The sequence below is a fragment of the Nomia melanderi genome, chromosome 5 (genome assembly GCF_051020985.1).
Source record: "Nomia melanderi isolate GNS246 chromosome 5, iyNomMela1, whole genome shotgun sequence".
Lineage (NCBI taxonomy): Eukaryota > Metazoa > Arthropoda > Insecta > Hymenoptera > Halictidae > Nomia > Nomia melanderi.
Window position 1 is genome coordinate 16,762,290 of NC_135003.1, and position 20,939 is coordinate 16,783,228.

Genomic DNA, 20,939 nt, shown 5'->3' on the forward strand with positions numbered 1-20,939 from the left:
GCGTTGCTCGCGAAGGTTCGCGGACGAACGATGCTCGGCGTTCGATCGTTTTAGGAGGATCGTCGCGTAACGTCCGCGGCCGAGGCAGCGACTCGCGGCTAGGAAGTGAAGCAACGCGGAAGGAAAATGGAGGCAAAAGTGCATCGAGATTCCGGTTACCTTGGCGAGTCTCATGGCCGTGAGCCAGCAAACGCGGGACTTTTCGGTCTGGAAAGCGACGACCTTGAGTCCGGGCTCTCCTGCCACCGTACTTTTGGTTTCTTCGTTGCTGGACGGCTTGAGGCACAGGCCCCACTCGAAGGGCGCGTGAAAACGCCACTTCGCGTTCGTGATTTTGTACACCACGAAATCGGACAAATGGGCGAAAGTGGTCAGCTGCTCGGAGTCCTGAAAGCATTCGTAGCGAGCGATCGTTAGACGATGCAGTGGTATCGTTCGTTTAACGTGTTCACCGTCATCAGAATTTTCAGCGTTTCGTGTAAGGTATCATAATGAAAGCAAATGGTATTAGAGTTAGTTATTAAAGATTTAGTATAGTTTTTAAGTTACGTAACTAAAGATTCTGATACGGCATCTGATAACATACGATAACTACTTGTATCATAACAAAAATAAATGATATTAGACTTAGTTATTAACGATTTAGCATAGTTTCTAAGTTACACTATTATTTAGCTATCCACGTAACTAAATATTCTGATATGTCATCAGTTTTCTTCCTGTAATTGTTTTCGCGAAATACTTCCGAGTGCAAAGGGTTAAATTTTCGGTAGTTCCAGTGTTAAGTATGAGCTGCGTTCATTAACACGTTAAGCGCCATGTCAGCCACTGGTAACTGACGCTTCTGAATGACTAAAAAGCAATCGTAACACACAAGACAACCGATGTGAAATAAAAATGTTTAATAAATGTTCATAAGTATTTCTACTTTTCTCTGCTACGAAAGACAAACTCTATGGGAAAACGCCTAAGATTTTCGTGGCGTTTAACGTGTTAGGAACAATTTCCCGTTCCGCTGGCGTTGCAGCTGGTATCGCCAGGGGTCTGTGGACTCGCTGATACTATCGCGCTGATAGAAGACTCATCGAAGGCAGAAGTTGTCGAACGCGATCGATTCGTTCGTTCACCGGATCAGTCAACGTCACCCGTCGCCGACGTCATCGTCATCGTTGCCGTTTCCAGCGGCGTGCCACCGCCACCGGCAGCGCCGTTTCGCTGGCTTTCGCTTCGATTGCAACCTTCGAAGACAATGTTGAAATTTTGACCTTGAACGTTAACCCTTTACAAAGATTCTCTAACCTTTAGCAGTCCTGTGTCAGACTCGATGTTCTATTTTATGCAACCTCTACCTTTTAATTTTTTCTGTATATATTTGTAGTATCACAATTGTACCATTTAAAAGTAACATTTCAATGACTCTCAAAAAATTGACCTTTTAACAATTTTTTCTGTATTTATCTGTAGTAAAACTAACTTAACTATTTGGAGTTTAGTAGGTTAAACACTGTACCATTCTTCGCACTCTTGTGTCATATACTTCAAGAAATAAATCGAAGTAAATTTATTCGAATAAATGTTATTCTTTGATATTTCTTTGTAATAACACAATATTTTTGATCTCATTAGATAAGTACTCTTATTAATTTTTTTGCCTACACGCCCAATCACTTCCGCACTTTTGGTAGATTTCCAGAAAAATTGTTTAGCATCCAAACGGTTAAACGTTCTCATCCAGTTGGAAATGCAACGAACCAACGATAAATGCGTGAATGAATGAAAACGAAAGATTCTACAAATCGACGCTCGTTAATAAGAAGTTGAGTCTCGCAATGAAGTTTCTCGGATTGCTACAGCGAATTCTATGCAAATGAAGAGTTAACCTATTTACATCATAAGCGCATATGTGCGTGCCTGTTGTGTCATTTGTATATCGCAAAAAAAGAGGAAAGATACACGTTACGAGTGCAATAATTGGTGGCTATGTAGCTTCTTAATTTTCTATACATTTTGAACCACTTCCATTTCGATGCAATTGCAACATTTGAGGTAACGAGAAATCTCGTTTTTATATAAAGACACTTAGCTATGCAACTTCGCTAATTACCGCAGCATTGAGAAAATATAAAATTTAATTCAAATTGATTATCTATTTAAAATACATTACGTAACAATACGATATCTGAGTTTTTCTATATATAGCGATATAAGTTGTGAAAACTGCCATCACAATTCAGTTTTCTGAAAATTAGCCGGGTACGCGATGCGTTAAGTGTTCGATCGACTGGCTCTCGCGATCGAAACGTCGGAAACGATCGCGAGGCCGGTCCCTCCGATCGAGGAGATCGAAGACGCGGAAGAAAAGTGGCTGCAACGAAGGCGAAGGCAAACACGAGGGCGGAGGCGGAGGCGGAGGCGGAGGCGCTGGCGGAGGCGGCGATGGCGGCGAGGCAAGGCAAGAACGCGAACAGAAGCGCGGTGACGGTCGAGATCGGAACCGGTTTACGAGTAATTCCAGAAGCGCGGGCTGTCGTACGCGCGGAAACGCGACGAGCGAACGACGACCGGCCGAGCGGACCGCGGCTCGACCGAATTATGAACGCGGAGCCGATCCGTCGGAAAAGTTCACGGGACGCGGGGACGAACGCGAAGATGGACGATCGGCGAGACTGACAATGGCAGCCTGCCGATTACCCTAGCGGTACCAGGCGGTCCGAACGAGGTGCACAGTGACTAACTACACTTTAAGTGTCTTCGAATTGCAGATTGAACGCACGAACAACTATCCGAGTGTTTCAGTATTGACATTGGAAACAGTCTCGATGAGCCGGTTAAGTGACTCGCCCTTTGCACTCGCCGGGTGACTCGGTCAGGTGATTTTAGACGGTGAAACTGTAGATTTTGATGTTTGAGAGATTTGAGAAATTCGAAATGAAGCTTTGTTTTTGTTAGAATATAGCGGAAATATTGAAATAATGGTTCGTTCCTCGATGTACTGATTTCTCGAGTTCACAATAGAACTGCCGATCACTTGACTTTCAATTTCTGTATAAAACCATAAGTTTATTAAAACTTCAATTGAGTTCAGTTATTTTGAATCTAGTAACGCTTCGTTCCTCGATGTACTGATTTCTCGAGTTCACACTAGAACTACCGATCACCTGACTTTCAGTTTCTGTATAAAAACCATAAGTTTATTAAGCCTTCAATCAAGTTGTCCAGTTATTTTGAATCTAGTAGTTCACAAAACATCATCTATATCTTATCAGAAAACGTTCAAACATTTCCAATGAAAAACCGCCGAGTGCAAACGGTAGAAATCTGCAAAAGTTCACCGATGACTCTGCATTATTTACGATTCCTCCCAACTCGTCGAATCTAAACCCACAATCTAAAAGCTAAAACACTTCGCTGCCACATCGGCATTCGGAGGTTACCTATCAATTCCATCGTTAAAGGTACCAATCGAATTCTACGTAGAATAAAACCGATTCATTCTCACTTGGGAATCTTCGTCGCGGAAACGAAACGAGAAGTTACTCGAACGGATGCACGAAGAGCGGAAGTGGTTCGCTTGCGAAACGAGGAGCAGCAATAGCGTTCGGAAAAGAGAGTTCAACGGAGTGGGCGGTGGACGGGGAAGGGACACGAGCGAATCTGCGAGCGTGCAAAGTCGCGCGTTCGTTCCCACCTCGCTGCCCGCGATCGGCCAGGCCGCTTCCGGCAGTCGGTCAACGGATGCGACGGGAATCGATGGAAAGCTGGAAGCGCGGATTTGTCCGCGAAAAGGAAACCTCTTGCGTACGCGGCGAGCGAACGAGCGAGCGAGCGCGCGCGCGCGAGCGGCCGTCTTTATTGGATTCGTTGTAATGGAATTTCCGCGTTCAAAGTACTCGTCCTTGCCGCTCGCGCGATTTTTCGCGCGTCCTCCGCGCTTTCCAACGGCGACGCGAACCGACCGGCGCCGATTCGCCGCCGCTCGTTTTCCTCGGTCATCGTCGAGCCGAGCGGCGATTCTCGTGGGATTCGCATCGTCACCGACGGGACGTCGCGGTGCTGTTCGCGGTTGAACCCTTTGCACTCGAGAGACTCTTAATCGGACGATTGAACGCAGTAGAATTGTAAAATAAAATGTTCGATGGAAAATGTTGAATAAGGTGTTAACCCTTTCAACTCTGTAGGATCCATGTTAATATTGACCCTTTGAACTCAGGCTTCGATATTGCAACAGTTATAGTATAAAATATTTTGATGAATCAAAGAAACTAGCCTGGAATTATTAGATCATTGGGAAAGGGAAACTACTGATCCGCTGTTTTAGTAATTAACCCTTTTATAGAGATAGATAGATAGATAGATCTATTCTATTTTAACGTTTCACGGATGATTACCTTAATTGAACTTCGATACTGAAAATAATTTTCGAGTGCAAAGGGTTAACGCTAGATTTATGAAAGAAGTTCATTTATAAACATTTCTTCGCAAATGCTTCCAACGATTTTGATTCGCGCAGTTACGTAAGTAGCCTAATTGCCTGCGTTTAAACCTCTCATTTCCAAGAGCTATATGAACGAACATCGATGTTTATAACAACGATAGAACAAACTGGTAATTTCGATCGCAATTACACGAATACGTATCCTAGTCGTCTATTTTTAAAGTTCCAACATTGAAATATAAGAACGTCTCTTCTAACAACGACAGAACCAACGCATTAAGTGTCTATAAAACTGGTATTAATTAACACGACTGGTAACGCTGTTTAACACTAGAACCACCGTACCACCCAAAATGACTAATATTCAAGAATATCTATTTTACTATTTTGCAATTATTGATATCTCCGAAGCGTTGAATACTTATTAATATTCAAGAATATCTATTTTATTGCTTTGCAATGATTGATATCTTCGAAGCGTTGAATACTTATTAATATTCAAGAATATCTATTTTATTGCTTTGCAATGATTGATATCTTCGAAGCGTTGAATACTTATTAATATTCAAGAACATCTATTTTATTGTTTTGCAATGATTGATATCTTCGAAGCGTTGAATACTTATTAATATTCAGGAATATCTATTTTATTGCTTTGCAATTATTGATATCTCCGAAGCGTTGAATATTCAAAATGATTCTGAAAATAGTTTCATTTGACTACTATAATGAATGCCTAAAGAAACTGTCTAAGAAAATAATCTATTGTTAGTTTTTATAGAAATTCCATATTAATCGTATTAAATGCTCGCTAGTTCTAGTGTTAACATTCTCTCAAACGAACACCTAAAGTGGTCCACGTCACTCGAAATTCAGTCCAACTAACGCATCCAATATTCGAACCCTGACGAACGTAACTATTCTACGTCATTCGAGATTTTTCGGAAGTAGTCCCGCATCGTGTTTTCCCAGAAGAATGCTCGTAACGTAGCCCCGTCTAAAATTTTTCTAGAACAATGTCAGCCACGCACAGCTACGTCAGTGCAAGACCTGTATCTAAGTATTGGCAAAAAGTTCCGAGGTATATTTTTAAATTTCATGCACGCCTAAATTGCGAGCCGTTTATTTTGAAAGTGTGCGTGTGTCTTGCGTCGATTTTTCAAAGAAATCGAGTAAACTATTACAACAGTTACGGTTCCACATATTCCTTTTATTCTTTGATACTTTTCTAATCCGTTCCAAGATTTCAGCCGCTTTCAAAATAAACGGTTCGAATATCGGAGAGCTTTGCGTCCGGCGTTCAACTGGGTCATTCTCCGGTTTCTTAATCTCGCCGTTGGAAAACCGCCGGCCGCGGCTGCGCGAACGGAAGAAGACGGTCTAACGAACGAGTCGGCGAGAGATTCGTAATCGGCTCGCGATTCTAATCAACGACGGCCAAGGTGACATCGACGGCGACGTTAAGCGACTACGGCGCTGCCGACGTCGACGTCGACGAGACGGATGCGTCCCGAGGATACGGAGTGCAGGCGGGACGGTTCAACGCGAACCGAGGGTCGAGCCGAGCGAAAGGTACGAAAGTTTCGCTCGCTTTCGCGCGGACGCGGAAAACCGCACGGTTTTCAGTCGCGTCGCCGGCACCGCGCCATTCCATTCTTCCCCCGTTCTCTTCCGGTCGCCGCTCGATTATTCGCGAGTTCGAGGCTAATAGCGGAGCGCCGGTTATCAGATGTAATTCAGTAACCGCCGGTCTAGATAAATGGAAACCCGAGAGGACGGTGTTTAGCTCCTTGTCCTACGACAACGAGACGCGGGGATCTTCGATGCGACTCGGCGAATATATGTTGTACTCGGTTCGAATTTAAAGTAAATGTTAATCCTCTGTAATCGACTGTTGTGCTTAAATGGAAATACAGGCGTAACGTATGCTTAGAATTCTTATGTTTTTACAAGGAATTGTTGATAAAGCAGCCGTATCGGAGTTGAGAAAGAAGACCAAGGGGTTAGGTGTAGTCTAAGAAATTGAGTATCTGCTAGACTTTCGAGATTTCTCTGTTGAAGCTCGAAAAGTGCAGCTGTCGAGGATTCTATTCGAATTTTTCTTTTTCTGATGAATTGTTAATAAAGTAGCCGTATCAGAGCTGAGAAAGAAATTAGGAACCAAGGGGTTGAAACGCAGAATTTAGTCTAATTTTTCTATTTTCTATTTTCCAGTGAATTATTAATGATAAAGTGACCGTATCGATCGGAATTGAGAAAGAAATTATGAACCAAGGAGTTGAAATTCAAAATTTAAGTACAATCTAATTGAAATTGAGTATAAATTGCTAGACTCTCGAAATTTCTCTGTGGAAGCTCGAAAAGTGCAGTTATCGAGGTTTCTATCAGGATTTTTCTCTTTTTCCAGTGAATTATTAATTATTATGACAAAGAATTATTAATGACAAAGTAGCTGTATCAGAGTTGAGAAAGAAATTATGAACCAAGGGGTTGAAACTCAAAATTTAAGCACAGTCTAATCAAAATTAAGTATAAACTGCTAGACTCTCAAAATTTCTCTATGGAAGCTCCAAAAGTGCTACCAAGGTTTCTACAGATCTCCATCGGCAAATCAGCTCGTCTACTAATTTCCCAAAGAATCATTCATCGCGAGAAGAAACCGGAAACGGTTCGAGTGTCGAACAAGACTCCGAACGATGGAAAACAACGGTTGATCGAGGTGCCGCGGCCGTGCCGAATACGGAACGCCGATTACCCGAGTACCGGTTATCTAAACCGCCGATTGTCGGAACACACAATGAGTCACGTAGCGAGAGCATGTAACAACGTTTAGATTTCCGAGCACGTACTCGTTTTTTCGTCGCGCGTTCGCACATGCGGTTCTTTTTGTTCGATTATCGCGTCGAATTTGTCCGGCTATTATCCCGGATAATCGAGTCGGGCACACCGCGGTGTTCGAACGAGCACGGCTCGCCGCGCGCCGCGACGCTTTCGATGTTCCGCGGTCCGCGTTCCGACGAGCCAGCGCTTTCTCCGCGATTCAGCTTTTCCGCTGCAACGTTTCCCCGTCGAGCGGTGCAGCGGCGGCCCGCCGGCAATCGATCGTCGTGGAAATTGTGGAAACGATGGAAATTATGTTCCCCGTGCGGCGATCCCGTCTCTATCCGTCGTCCTCCTCGATTCCTTCGGTTCCTCTTTTCACGAATCTCGAGAGACGTACCCTAATCGGTGCCCGATCTCGACGTCGAACTTACTCGCTCTTTTCGACGCATTCCGAACCCATTTATCGGCGAACGCGCGAGAGGGGAATCCAGTCGCGGGCAGCACTGGTGACCGATAACGACGTCGACGACGGTATCCCGCCGCAGGAGCGGAGTCGATCAATTCCGCCGGTGTTTCCGCGAACCGAGTATCTTCCGGCGTTCGCGTCGGTACCGAACCAACACGACCGGACCAAGGGCGCGCTCGGAGCGCGACGAAGCCGCGACGTATCCTCGGCGAACGTTATCGTCGCGATCGACCGGTCGCCGACGATTCCTCCGTCCGTGGAAATCCTCGCGACGGAAAGCCAATCGAAATCAGCGTTTCCTCGTCGACCCCGCGAATTCCCCGTCTCCGGAGCGACCGGCTCGTCGTCGGACGTTTCGTCGTACGATTCCCTGCATTCGCTGGTTCCCTTCTGGACGGCGTCGACGGTGCCGGTGCCGACGGCGCGAGAGGACGAGCGGACGACGGAGCGAGGAGAGGGCTGCTCGGTCGGGGGAGGAAAGAAGGAAGGGGTTATTCCGGCGAAAAGGAGGGCGGAAGGGGAGGCAGAGCGAGGCAGGGAGAGAAAGAAAAAAGACAGATAGCTTATGCGTGTAAAAGAGAGAGAGAAAGAGAGAGAGAAAGAGAAAGAGAGAAAGCTAGATGTACCGGCAGACTGCGCGACGACGCCGATCTTCTTGCACGATCCACAGCTGTTTCCCAATGGGCAGACGAACGGGTTACGTAAGGCTGCCGCGACGTCGCGACGCCACGACCGATCGGCGTCGATGCGGCCGGTCGCGATTCAGAGGACGGCGACGTCGGCGACGACGACGACGGTACGGGCGTTGGAGGCGCGCGCGCGCATCGCCTCCCAACGGCGTCGAGTCGACAACTGACGACGGGACGGCCCGCTGCTCTCGCCCGCTCGTTCGCTCGCTCGCTCGCTCGCCGGTACCCTCGTGCGTCGCGCCGGACAAAGATCCGACGGCAGCCGAAACGCCGCGCGGAAACAGCCGAGCGAGCCGGTCAGCTGGTTCCCCGGCGGAGGTGGCGGCGTCGGCGTCGTCGGTGACGGCGGCGACGATCGAAGCGCAGCTGCCGGGCGAGCCTCTCTCTCTCGCGAACTTTCGCGAATCAGCTGGCCGCTCGACCCTTTCCCGATCGACCGACCGACGGACGGACGGACGGACTTTAGGTGTTCCTGGGGGCGCGAGACCGCTTCCGATCAGATGGGACGGAGGATCTCGTCGCGGAGGAGAAGACGCCTCGCCGGTTTTCAGCTGTTCGTGACGTTCCCGATGGCACGCGTAAGCGGTCGCGGGCAGGGGACCGTCGCGGGGCCCGATCCGGGAGGACGGGGGCTCGAGGGGGTGGGAGACGGGTCGTGCGGACGCGGCGCGCGGTACGAGCTGGCTGCGGTAAATGAAGAGCACAGGCTGCTGGAGCTGTATGCGGGAGGAAGGGGTTAAGTGTTCTGTGGACGTAGAAGCTGGAAACATTCCCGAAGCGGAGTTTATCGGTTTGATCCGAGAGTGAGTCATAGCGAAGCGGGGAGCGGGAGCTGCGGGGAGCGAAATGCGGTAGAACCTTGATTAACTGGGTTGCTGTTCTTCGCGAGCTAGATCGGTCGAAGTCTCGCTCGCCGACTCGATGGTTCGGGTTGGAGCTGTGGCTTAGGGTATACGCGCAGGGCCGATTTCGCGAATGTTCCTCGAAGGTGTTCCCCACTTGTCCCGAGCGTTGGTCGAGCCGATTAATCAAGGTTCCACGACGAACGGACGGTATCCCGATGAATCGCGACACTTCGATCGCGTCGATCGCCACGTCGGACGCGAACGTCGTCGCCTCTGGCTGCTCCGTTATTTATATTGCTCGGCGGTGCACTACGAACACATGCATTCAAGTCCGTTTGATTTTACCGCGACGCTCACCTCGCTGCTCTAACCGCAGCCCGACTCTCCGAAAACCGAGTGGATCGATCGGCGAGGGAGCCCTTGCCCGGTTCGAGTCCTGTTCCCAGCCGGAGGAGTTCCGAGCCTCGATCGCGACGCGGGACTCGCGGACCAAGGATGAAGAGAAACGACCGACCTATCAGACGAGATGTCCGTGTATTTCAACCGATAGCGCTAAAAACGATGGTTACGCGCTCGGGAAATCCGTGGGATTTGGCCGGCCGCCAGAAGACAGCCGCGCGCATGCTACTCTAAATACCCTAACCCACTAAACTCGTGTGAAGTCTAAATCGGTCCCGCGCGGCACGGCGCGGCGGGTTTTCTCCTCTTTCCTTCCTTCCTTCCTTCCTTCCTTCCTTCCTTTCTTCCGGTTCCTGCCGTTCGACTCCGTCCGCGCGGACCGAGAACGCGCGCGTCTTTCCGAACGCGACTCGATCGTCGAGCGATCGACGGGACGATGCACGCGTTTTCTTTATTTTTGCCAGACGAGTCTTTCGTTTCGAATAGTGGCGAGCGTGAGAAATATTCAACGGGAGACGTTGACGAGGAAACGCAGCCCTGCGATAACACCGACCACCGAGTAGGACGCTTTCGCCGGATATTCGTCCCGGATATCCCAGCTAGCTTACTTACCGGTAGCTGCTTCTTCGATAGGACGTTCATCTGAAAGCAGAGAGAAATGATTTGTAGACTTCTAGATTAGATTTGTAGATTAGAGTTTATTTAATAGGGAAACGGAGTGTTTGATCCATCAACGTCGAATACAAACGAACGGGCGCGGTTTCTTAGAGCGAAATGCGAACGGGTCGGCAGGATTTTCGAAAGGGGAGCTCGAATTTTCGATCGGGAGACCCATCGATCGACGAAGGACCGCGCGCCGGCTAACCCAGACGGAATCGAGAACGAGAACGAGAACGAGAACGAAAACGAGAATGAAAACGCAGACCGTTCGCGGCTCGTCACGCGTCACGAACGCGAACAATGACGTGGATGCAACGGAGGTCGGGTCGCGTAACGTTCCGTGTTGCGAAAACGTATTGTGTTTGCCCGGCACCCTGAACGGAGAGAAAAAAGGGACGGGGACGACGGAATTGGGGGAGTTGAAAGGGTTAGCGGGAGGGAGAAGCTGGATCGAAGGTGACAGCCGGCTGCCGGCCGAGCTCGCCTCAATCGCACCGGTGACGGCGACAGCAACGGCGACTGCGATGGTAAACCGTGCCGATCGAAACTGTCGAGCCGGGGCTGCTGCGTTTTCGGGACGTCCCCGGGAACCGAGTATCCGGTTGTCGCCGAAACTACCGTTCCGGAACCGAACATTCGGTGCCGCCCGATTCCTGACAGAGCCAGGAGACCGGAGAACCGGACGGCGACGGGGGAAGTGGATCGAGAAGACGAAGAGGAAGATGGAGCGGAGGATGAAGAGGATATAGAAGAGGATGAAGTAGAGGGAGCAGAGGATGAAGAGAAGGATATAGAAAAGGATAACGCAGAGGAAGCAGAGGATGAGGAGGCGGATATAGAAAAGGATGACGCAGAGGAAGCAGAGGATGAAGAAGTAGAGGAGTAAAGGGATATAAACGATGACGAAGCAGAGGATGAAGAGAAGGATATATGAGAAGATGAAGAAGTAGAGGAAGCGAAGGATATAAAAGATGAAGAAACAGAGGATGAAGAGAAGGATATAGAAGAGGATGAAGTAGAGAAAGCAGAGGATGAGCAGGATATAGAAGAGGATGAAGTAGAGAAAGCAGAGGATGAGCAGGATATAGAAGAGGATGAAGAAGTAGAGGAGAAGGAGGATATAAAAGAAGATGAAGCAGAGGATGAAGAAGACGAGGACGAAATGAAGAAGAAGTCTCCAAATCGGCTACTAGAAGAGGACAGCAAGGATCTACAAAATATTCCTGTTCCTACTTAATTCTCTGCACGTTAGACTATACAAACCTTCCGTAATTTTCCATGAAACCGTCCTTGCTAAGATAGGGGATCTGCTAGAAAGCCTCGAGCCCTCTACACGCATTAAAACGTGTTGCGATGCATGCGTTGATTCCTATGTTTCACGCAACCTTCTCGGTCTGTCGTGTGACGTCAGTTGCTGAAACCTGGGAGCCGATGCATGCATCGCAACAAGTTTCAACACGAGCCGGGGGACCTATACCGGCGGGTTTACCAACAGATCCTGGACACTCTCTTGTTCCTTTTTCCCTATCGCCCTATCACTCGCTTCAATCGCTGCACGATGAAGAAGAGGAGTACGAGGAGAAAACAGGTAGCAACAGGAGAGGTCGAGGTTCGCGAGGTTTCGTCGGCGCAGGTGCGACGAATGGGAGCTCGTTACCGGCGAGCGCGATACGGTCAACCGAACGCCGCTAGAATGGAACATTCGCGGCAACCGGCGACGCTAGGCGATTCCCAATAGAACGAACGCCACGGGAATCGTATATGAAATCCATGCGAAACCGACGGAGGCTCGATTCTAATAAGAACGTGCGTACGATTCCGACTGAAATAGCATTCAAGCTGCGGGAGAACGAGAGCCTCGCAGAGGAAACCGCGACGTAGCAGAGCGGAGCTGCGCGAGGCGGCGGACTGGCGCGAGGCGTTGCGGACTCGCCGCGAAAACGGGCAAAGTAGAAAAGGAAGAGGAAGAACTGGAAAAGAAAAGGCGAGGCGAGCTGATTAGCAGCAAGGAGAGGAGAAGAGAGGAGAAAAGGGAACAGAGGAGGAGGAGAAAAAGAGGAGCGGTCGGCCGAGGAGTGGGGTGGGCCGGGGAGGTGAAGGGAATCGGTAGGTCGACGACCCAAAGAGCGGTGTTCCTAGCAGAATAGCTCTATCGCCGCGAATGTGTGTCACGCGCGTCGCGCGGCTCGTTTTACACCTTTGTCTTACCTGCGAACAAGCTCGCGTCGCTGGTATCGCGATTACCGTCGCTCGCTCGCCGTTCGCCGTTTCGGATGGACTCGCCGGCGAGTCATCGGGAGGTACCGGTGTACCGTAGGAAAATCACTGGATGGGCTAGCCTGAGAAACGTGCCGATGATTCCGCCGGATCGAGGCTTTCGGGTGTGAGCCGTGCCCGCTGGTAACGCTATCCCGACGTTTCGCCATCGTTGCAGTCGGCTTCGTCAGGGGTCGAAGACGCACCGACACCGGTGCGCGTGGAAACACGCTCTCGATGTACAGCGTGCATGCATCGTGTACCGAGTCAACGATCACCGACGGTTTTTAACTGTCCGGCGGAACAGCGAAAAACCGTCGATGATCGTTGATCCGGAACATCGGGACGGACGGTACATCAAACGCGACTCACGGTGAAAGCATCGGAGCCATGATTGGGCCTGATTGCTCGCTTCTCACCTTATTCGCGACGCTAATTTACTATTCATTAATCGTCACTCGGAACCGATCGAAACGAGCGAACCACAGCGGAGAACCTTTCGCTTGATCGTACATCGTCTCTCTGGACGTCGAGTCTCTAACAGTAGCGAGGCGCGTCGGCGAGCGTAGCTTTTGCAGCCTTACGGCGTGCCTCTTTCTCGGTGGTTTTTGACTTTTGTCACGATGAACGACGGACGCTCGAAACGTGTTCGAAGAACAGGAAATGTCTTCCAGGAACAGGGGGATAAGGGTAAAGGGAAAGGAGCAAGGGATAGGAGCAGGCGAAGGAATAAAGGAAAAAGAAGGGACACGCCACAGGGTGGAGGTGGGAGGAGAAATGGTCGCGACGTTGCAAAGTTGCAAGAGTCGCCAACTTGCGATGTTGCGAGGTTGCGACGAGAGCGATTGCGAGCTGGCGATAGCGGTAAAAACGCATCGCGGTCGGTGAAAGCGGCTAGGAGAAATAGCTTGGAAAAGTGCGCGCGAGCGTGCGAGCCGCGTAACGCTCGACGATTAAACCGCTTTTCGCGATGCGTGCGTGCACGCGTGGCTCTGTATCGACGCCTTTCCTCGCGTAGAAAACAAGGTGATAAAACGCACCTTCGGGGATAGAACCGATCCCGCGGACCGTGAATCATTGGTATCGCGTAAAAGGCGACGAGAAAGCGGAAAATCGAACGTTCCGCGCGCGATCCGCCAGTTACCTTTTTGGCCACGTATAGCTTTCTGTTCCGCAGCAACAGATACATTTTCCTCCAAGCGTCGAAGTATCCGTTCCGCACCCACGCCAAGCTCAACACTTGCGGGCACTGCGCGTTGTCTTGGAGCAGGTAATTCTGCAATCGAAGAAACGAGTCTTGAGTACAGAGGTTTTCCATGGGAGAAATTGCGTTCGATCCTGATTCTTACTCGTAAAGCGCTTTCCTCGTCGATCAACGTTCCTCCGTCGTTCACGGTTACGTCGGCAATAGGGAACGTGGCCATGTCGGACGGAAAGAATTGCTGGAACAGATTCAACGTCGGTTCGATTAGAATACATTCTTTTCCTTTTCACTGGTTCGTTTCGGTTTAGTTTTCGCGGTAGCAAAGAGCGGGCGGACGATTTCATCAACGGAAGGTACGAGGCCGATCCGTCGGTAAAGTCGCAACTGACGTCGGTCGGTTATCGATCGAGAGCACCGTAACAATGGACGTTCGCCGAATTTTGCGATGCATGCAACGCTTCTAAAATTCAATGTCGGAAGGAGAGTTCTACTTGGAATAAAGATACAGTTCGATTCCTTATTGCTCTTCTAACCCTTTGCACTCCGTAGGCGTCTCTCAGTCAACTGATTTGACACAGCAAAATTATAGCCTCTTTATTTTATGTGCGATTCCTCGTTAAGTCAGTTTGAAAGAATGTCGTTGGTATTTGATTAAAAGATGTTGAGTACTTCTAATGAAAAACTTCTGAAGTGCAAAGGGCTAAGTTTCTAAAAGAGACATCTGTTCGAGGGGAGAGAACTGTTGAATTTTCTGTTACTCACCTTTGGATCCACGAAGAACTCGTACTTGAGGTAGTCCATTCGAAAGAGGAACTTGCTACGGAACCGAGCCGCGAACACTTTCATGTCTCTGTGCACGGCTGCGACGTCTTCGTGGTCTTCCAGAGTACGCTCTGCGAAACCGATTCGACGCGCGATACCAGATAACATTGATTCCGTGAAACGCGACCGATCATTCGAGGACGACGCGCGAAAACCCGAGCTCGAACCTCGAGCTTGCCGCGATCTCCGAGTCTCCGAATCCCCGGGTCCCTGGATACCTGGATCCCTGGACCTACGTTCCGTCCAACTCGATCAGTTCCTGCTTCGAATGCCGCGCGCGGTTAAACCGTCGGGAAGTCTCGGGCTCGCGAGAAGCCGGAGGCGAGGTCGAGCTCGCGCGCCGCGCGAGTCATCAACGGCGACGGGCCTCGAGGCATCTCGAATCGTTTCGAATCCGTGACGAAAGGCTCGAATTACTTCGAATAAGATTCTATTCGACCTGTTGTAAGTCTTGAGAAGACTCGAAATCGTGGAAGTCTCGAATGATTCGATGGATCTTGAGAATCTTGAACGATCCCAGAAGCCTCTGAGGCCTGACGTTCGAGGCTTCCAAGATTTCGAATCTTTCCAAGACTTTGGACAGGTTTGTGAGATCGAATTGTATTCGAAGCGACTCGAATTGTCGCGGCATTGAACTGCGAATCGTTTCGAAGCTGAGATTCGAACGCCCGTCGCTGATCATCGGATCGGACGATTTCGACGCTGATCGAAATCGCGCGAACCGGATGACCGATCGCGTCGCGCCGCGCCGCGTGTGTACCGCGCGTCTACCGGGCTACCCTCTCACCGATTCCCAGCTCCGGCCATTCTTCCACGATCGACCAGGCGACTCCGGAGACGCTCCTCTTCGTTTTGAGCAGCCGGCACGCGTCGTCCGCGCGGAGCTTGTCTTCGACGAGCAAGCTGCACCACGTGTCGTCGTCGTTGTGGAAGTGCAATTCCATCACCTGGACGAGAGAACCGGAGTATTTTCAAGACGATCGTCGAGCAACAGAGCAACTGAGCACGCTTCTTTGACACTAGAACTACCGTCTGAAATGATTTTCGAGAAGAGTACAATACTCAACGCTCGGTAGTTCTACCGTTAATCTACAGATCTACGAGAACTGGTCTCTATGTATGGATATTTTCCGAATAAATCGACCGAGTTAATTAACCCTCAAACATAGTTCTCAAATTTCATTTTCAAAAGCCACTCGATTATCAATTCGAACAATATATCGCAGAAACTAACACCAAAGCTTTCAACTCGGCGAACTCAGTTATTTGGCTCGTGCGACCTTTTTCTAGGAACATTCCCGATCACAAGATCAATCACTCACTCGACCAACGCCGTTGCTATCGTCGCACCGGTGTCCGTTCGTCGCGCACGCCTTCGCCGTCGCCGTTCCCGCCGTCGACGGGATCGCACGGCCGAATTCCAAAACGTCGGTGCCCAGGGAGCCGAATCTCTCGTAGCTCCCGACTCGGGTCACGGACCGGCCGGAGAACCGAGGGATCGCGACGCCGTTCTCCAGGCAAGAGCACACCTTCGGCAGCCAATCTGCAACACGGGAAAATTAACGTTGCGGCGGAATCATCGACGAGCGGCGTTCGAAATTCCACACTGTAAATCCGAGGAATCGCGAGTTGCGCCGTAAGCGAATCATTCGCTTCGACTCGAAGCGTATCGTTCGATCGATCTTATCGAACGAAGTTTTCCTCTTCTTCGCATCGTCTCCTCCTTCCCCGTCCTTCCTTCGAAAAAAAGACAACGAGCAGAAGCTACAAAGCCATTCGACGTCCTCTCCGACAGAAGACGCGCTCCGGCGGTTTCGCGACGCCGTACCGATCGCGATCGCAGCGATCCCGAAGTTAAAGTGTCGGACTTACTGCAAATGTTCGAACATCGCCGACGAACCTGAAACAGCCAGGTTGTCGCGGTGTTTCCTCTGTCGTGGCTCTGCTCGCCGTAACTCGCCAGCTCCGCGCAGCTCGCGAGGAACCACTCGCTGTAGATCGGCCGCTCGTCCGTGGCCACGGCGGACTCCTGTTCCCTCGCCGTGGACGTCGGTGTCTCCGTCGGCGTCGTCGCCTGCGCAGCCGTCGACGTCGACGTCGACGTCGCCGTTGTCATCGTCACGTTCCTCGACGCGCCGTTGCTTCCCCTCGGCTTCTCCGTTCGGCCGGGCAGCTGTGCGCCCTGAAGATCGCACTGACCGGTCGACAAGCGGTCAGAGACGTTCGCGCGGTCCCGGGAATCATCGTCGAACCGGTTGGCACCGACGAACGTCAAGCTTTGCAGCATATCTGACGATTCTGAAACAAAACGTGTCTTTCGTTAGTCGAAAATGGAGGACTTTCGCGATACCTTCTCTTTCGCTAGGAAGTAGCAATCACAAGTGTCTCATGTCTTGGTAGCTCTAGTTAGGTCTCGGTTGGGTCTTAATTAACGTCACTCGTTGGAAACAGAGGATTCTAAAAAGCAGCTGTACCTTTTCTTTGGCTACGACAGAAGCTATCACGAGTGTCCAATCTTTTAGTTCCACCGTTAGAAGACTACCAATGTTGAACCGATCCCTGGACTGGTTTCGTACTCATGAGGAATTGGAAAAAGCAACGTTGCGCAGAATGCAATAGGAAGAAATTTTTACACCTAAACTATAGATATTACTCATTTTACTCCCGGGAAAGACTATATATAATTCTATATCTCTAATTCCATTCCCATAACTTCGTATTCGCATGGAACTCCGCAGTCCAGGGACGCGAACGGATCGTCGAACGGACGGACTCTATCTGACTAAAGTTCGATGCGGACGGCCGATTTTGTCGGCGTTGCGACTTTTCGCAGTTGTCGCACTCTTATTTCCTTTCGCGCTCGTGGATGCGGCGTTATCGGCGTGAAATTGCGGCGATACGATGCCGCGGCAGAAAGTCGCGACGCCGACGACCGTGCCGAACGAATCGAGAATCCCGGAGATACGCCGTCCCGTTTCGATCCTCCTCTCCGTTCGGCGGCGTGCCCGCCGTCCCTTCGTTCGTTCGCTTTCCCGAAACGGCCGCGGACGTTCCCCGCCTTTCCGCCGTCGACGTTTCAATCCCGATCGCACCGTTCGAAGGAAAGAACGATTCGATCTCGTTGCAAGGTCGTTGCACGATCGTTACGCAACGACCGCTCGGACGCTGGTCACGCATAAGCGGCGTTAATTCAGCGTCTTGTTCGTTTCCGCGACACGTCCGAGCATCGATACTTTCGCGTCGAATCGTTCGTTCCTCCGTCCGCTCGTGCCCTCGACGAGGAAAATCGAAAGCGAGGCGATCCGCGGCCCGCGTCGCCGAAGGATAGATCGGGAACCGATCGCGTGATCGCTCGCCGTTGCCACGGAATATCGCGGAAACGTTCGTCCCGAAGCCGTCCGGCTGGGATGACGAAGCGGTAGACGATCGGCGAATGAAATCCAATGGTAATCTCGCCGATCGAGACACCCGAGAGTTTTTCTTATGTCCGTTGGTATCGATCGATCGTCATCGACGAGACGAGCAACACGGAGGCAGAGTTACGCGACGCGGATCAAATGTCGCGAGCAAGGTTGGTCGCGAACGGTACCGTTCGTACGAGAGCGTGCGTCTTCCGCCGACCGCCGCGCGATACTTTCCTCGTGTCAGCTCACGTCAATCGTGTTACATGCGTTATTGCAGATTCGTTTAATCGGCGGAACTTATCTGTGCTTCGTACATTCATTCATTTAGCATTGAAACTGCGAATCAATGGAATTGGCTTCCCGAAATTCTTCCATAGACGCTCCAACGTCAATTAAATTCGCGTGAATTTTTTTAATAATCCGAGAAGCGTCTACGACTCGAATAATCGCAGAGTTCATAAATCATTTGATGCATTCGTTATTGGCTTCATTCGTTAGCTTTCGCTTGCTTTTACCGATGGAGATTCTATCGGAAACCGATCCGAATGAAGAGACTCGCGTCGCGACGAGATCGGCGTGATTCTCGCAGAAGCAGGATTCCCTCGAGTACTTTTCACCCGTCGATCTGTCGAACTTGCGGCCAGTATCGACGGACGCCGGCGAGAGGCCGTTCGAGGCGCGTAAGCATCGAGAATCGAAATAAAAGTACAGCTTTTTTCGCATAGTTACCGAATCGTGGCGAGGCTAACGAAGGTTAACTCGCCTCTAAATTGACGGCACGTGTCTAAATTGGTCGCGCAAAGGTACGTAATGGTCGCTGGTGTACGCGTGTCGCGTGTTGCGTGTCGCGCGCTGCGCCCTCCACATCTATCTCGCGTGTTTCACGGCTCCGACGCGTCCGACCCGTGCAGCGAACGCGTCCGCGACATCTGCACGTGGGACGCGTACGAGCGTCGACGCCGGCCGATGCATCCGCGGGTTCGACGGAACGTTCGGATGACTAATAATTTTTCATCGGCGAGCAACGAGGGGAAAGCGTGCGGGAAATGCCGAGAGAACGAGGAAGAAATAAAAGGAAACGGAGCAATCGCGAGCGATCCGCGATCGTTAAGGGATTCACCGTCGAGGTGCGCTTCGGAATATCCAGCACCGATGCAGGAAGCCCAATATTTCGAGATCTGAGAGGCAACGTTGCCTTTTCGTATGCTTTCGTTACCTCCACGTTCGGCGGTCGAGCGAGAATCCAACGTTACTGTCGTTAGCCCTTTAACTAACTTCTCAACTATGGTGTAATTACTTAGCCATTGATTCATAAGACAATGATAGTCATGTTCTACCGTATGTTTCTGAAGTGTGACCACCGACAGAATATTACATTCGATTCAAAGAGAATAATTAATTAATTTATATTATTTACCACCACTCCGACACGTCGTTCAACGAGTAACGTTCTCGGAAACGAGCGTTTCAAACCGAAAGACGCGCGCGCGCGCGAAGAACCGTCGAGCGCGACCGGTGCGTTGCCAGCGCGGAGCACTATGTCGCGCAGCGTCGCTTCGCGGGACGGATGCACCCGCCCCGTCTTGATTTATCGCTGGACGGAGAACCGATCAACGTAGGCGGCGAAAGTCAATTGTTTCGGATTAAATAGGAGTCGGAGGTCGATAGGCCGCCGACGGTCGAAACGACTGATCGTTTCACGTACGTTTCACGCGCGTTCCGCCGCCGGCGACACGCTCCTCGCCGTCCGGCGCGCCGTTACTCTCGACGACGCCTTTGTACGCCGAGCTGATTCATCGCGAGCGATCATCGAGGAAGCGGTATCTATCGGAGCGCAACGTGCAATCTGCAAATCGAACGATCGGAGAAGCTAGGTCCGCGCGGTCGCACCGTGGGAAACCGTTCGGACAGACGCGTCGGTGGGAATCGGTGTTGGTTCCTTCGTCGCCGACGTTCCTATCGAAGATCCGGGCCTAGCCTCGCGTATCGCGCGCTGCTTCGCGGCGGAGACGAACAGACGCACTAATTATTCGACATCGTAATACTTGCGTTGCACTGTTATCTACTTACTCACGTTACCGAGCATATTCGACGGCCTACTGCGATCGTTCCCAAGCGATCCAACAGCGCCGATCGTCGGCGACCACGGGTATTCGGTTTTCACGCGAGAATCCACTCGAAGACGCGTACTCCGAGACCAGACTCCTATTATCAGCGAACGGCGAGCATAACGATCGCGTTAGAGCCCAGCGACGCGAACGACCGACGTCCGCGTAGGAATCGACTGAAATCCATGGACGGCAGGGAACCGACGGGATCTCTGGTGCCGGTCATCGGTGACCACCACGTCAAACTCCCGCGCACGCCGCGAGCCTCGCGCACCCATTGGTCGACGGGAAAGCGACGCGTCCGCGGCTCGGGCTCGACTTACGTCACTCGAAGATACTCGAATCCAACCGCGCTTCGACGAGCTCGCCTTTTTTCTTTGCCGTTATCGTCGTTCCCACGATTTATCGCGCGAATAGTCCTTCTCCTCCGCGAATCGGGCGCACTATGCCCGCGCTCGCGACGCCCCGGGCGACCTTCTCTTGCCCGACGGCCGGTCCGGACGTCGTCGGACACCGTGGAGACGGGCACGACAGCGGACGTGACAGCGGACGTGTCGGCGAACCGGTGATCCGTCGCGAGTCGTGGCGGTCCGTCGTGCGAGCGGCACGCGACGACTGCGATCTCCGTCGCAAAACTGAAAGCACCGCGGTCGAATCACACGGGACAAACTCGCGTCTCGCCGCGCCGCGCCGCACCGCACCGCACCGCACCGCACCGCACAGCGCCGCGCCGCGCCGCGCCGCCCGTCGCATTATCCAGCGACTCGACCGCGGCCACGGAACCACGTGTTCCGGCCTACGTCGTCGCCGACGTAAAACGCCGCGGCC

The 20,939-nt window shown here is 51.2% G+C and overlaps 1 protein-coding gene across 8 annotated transcripts in view; it reads right to left on the reverse strand.

The window, feature by feature from the left end:
- LOC116424508 (growth factor receptor-bound protein 14) overlaps positions 1 to 20,939 on the reverse strand; it is a 33,638-nt gene that overhangs the window by 4,127 nt on the left and 8,572 nt on the right. For 2 of the 8 annotated variants that reach the window (XM_031971007.2, XM_076368079.1), the window contains 8 exons: positions 16,472 to 16,897; positions 15,922 to 16,142; positions 15,387 to 15,546; positions 14,540 to 14,670; positions 13,923 to 14,015; positions 13,718 to 13,849; positions 10,270 to 10,299; positions 160 to 387 (listed from right to left, as the gene is read on the reverse strand). In XM_031971007.2, the coding sequence (XP_031826867.2) occupies positions 160 to 387; positions 10,270 to 10,299; positions 13,718 to 13,849; positions 13,923 to 14,015; positions 14,540 to 14,670; positions 15,387 to 15,546; positions 15,922 to 16,142; positions 16,472 to 16,886 (1,410 nt within the window). In that variant the 5' untranslated portion in view covers positions 16,887 to 16,897. Of the gene's footprint in view, positions 1 to 159; positions 388 to 10,269; positions 10,300 to 13,717; positions 13,850 to 13,922; positions 14,016 to 14,539; positions 14,671 to 15,386; positions 15,547 to 15,921; positions 16,143 to 16,471; positions 16,898 to 17,073; positions 18,043 to 19,420; positions 19,796 to 20,073; positions 20,903 to 20,939 lie in introns of those variants that run through there. The other 6 variants (XM_031971008.2, XM_031971011.2, XM_031971006.2 and 3 more) reach the window with 6 other exon arrangements.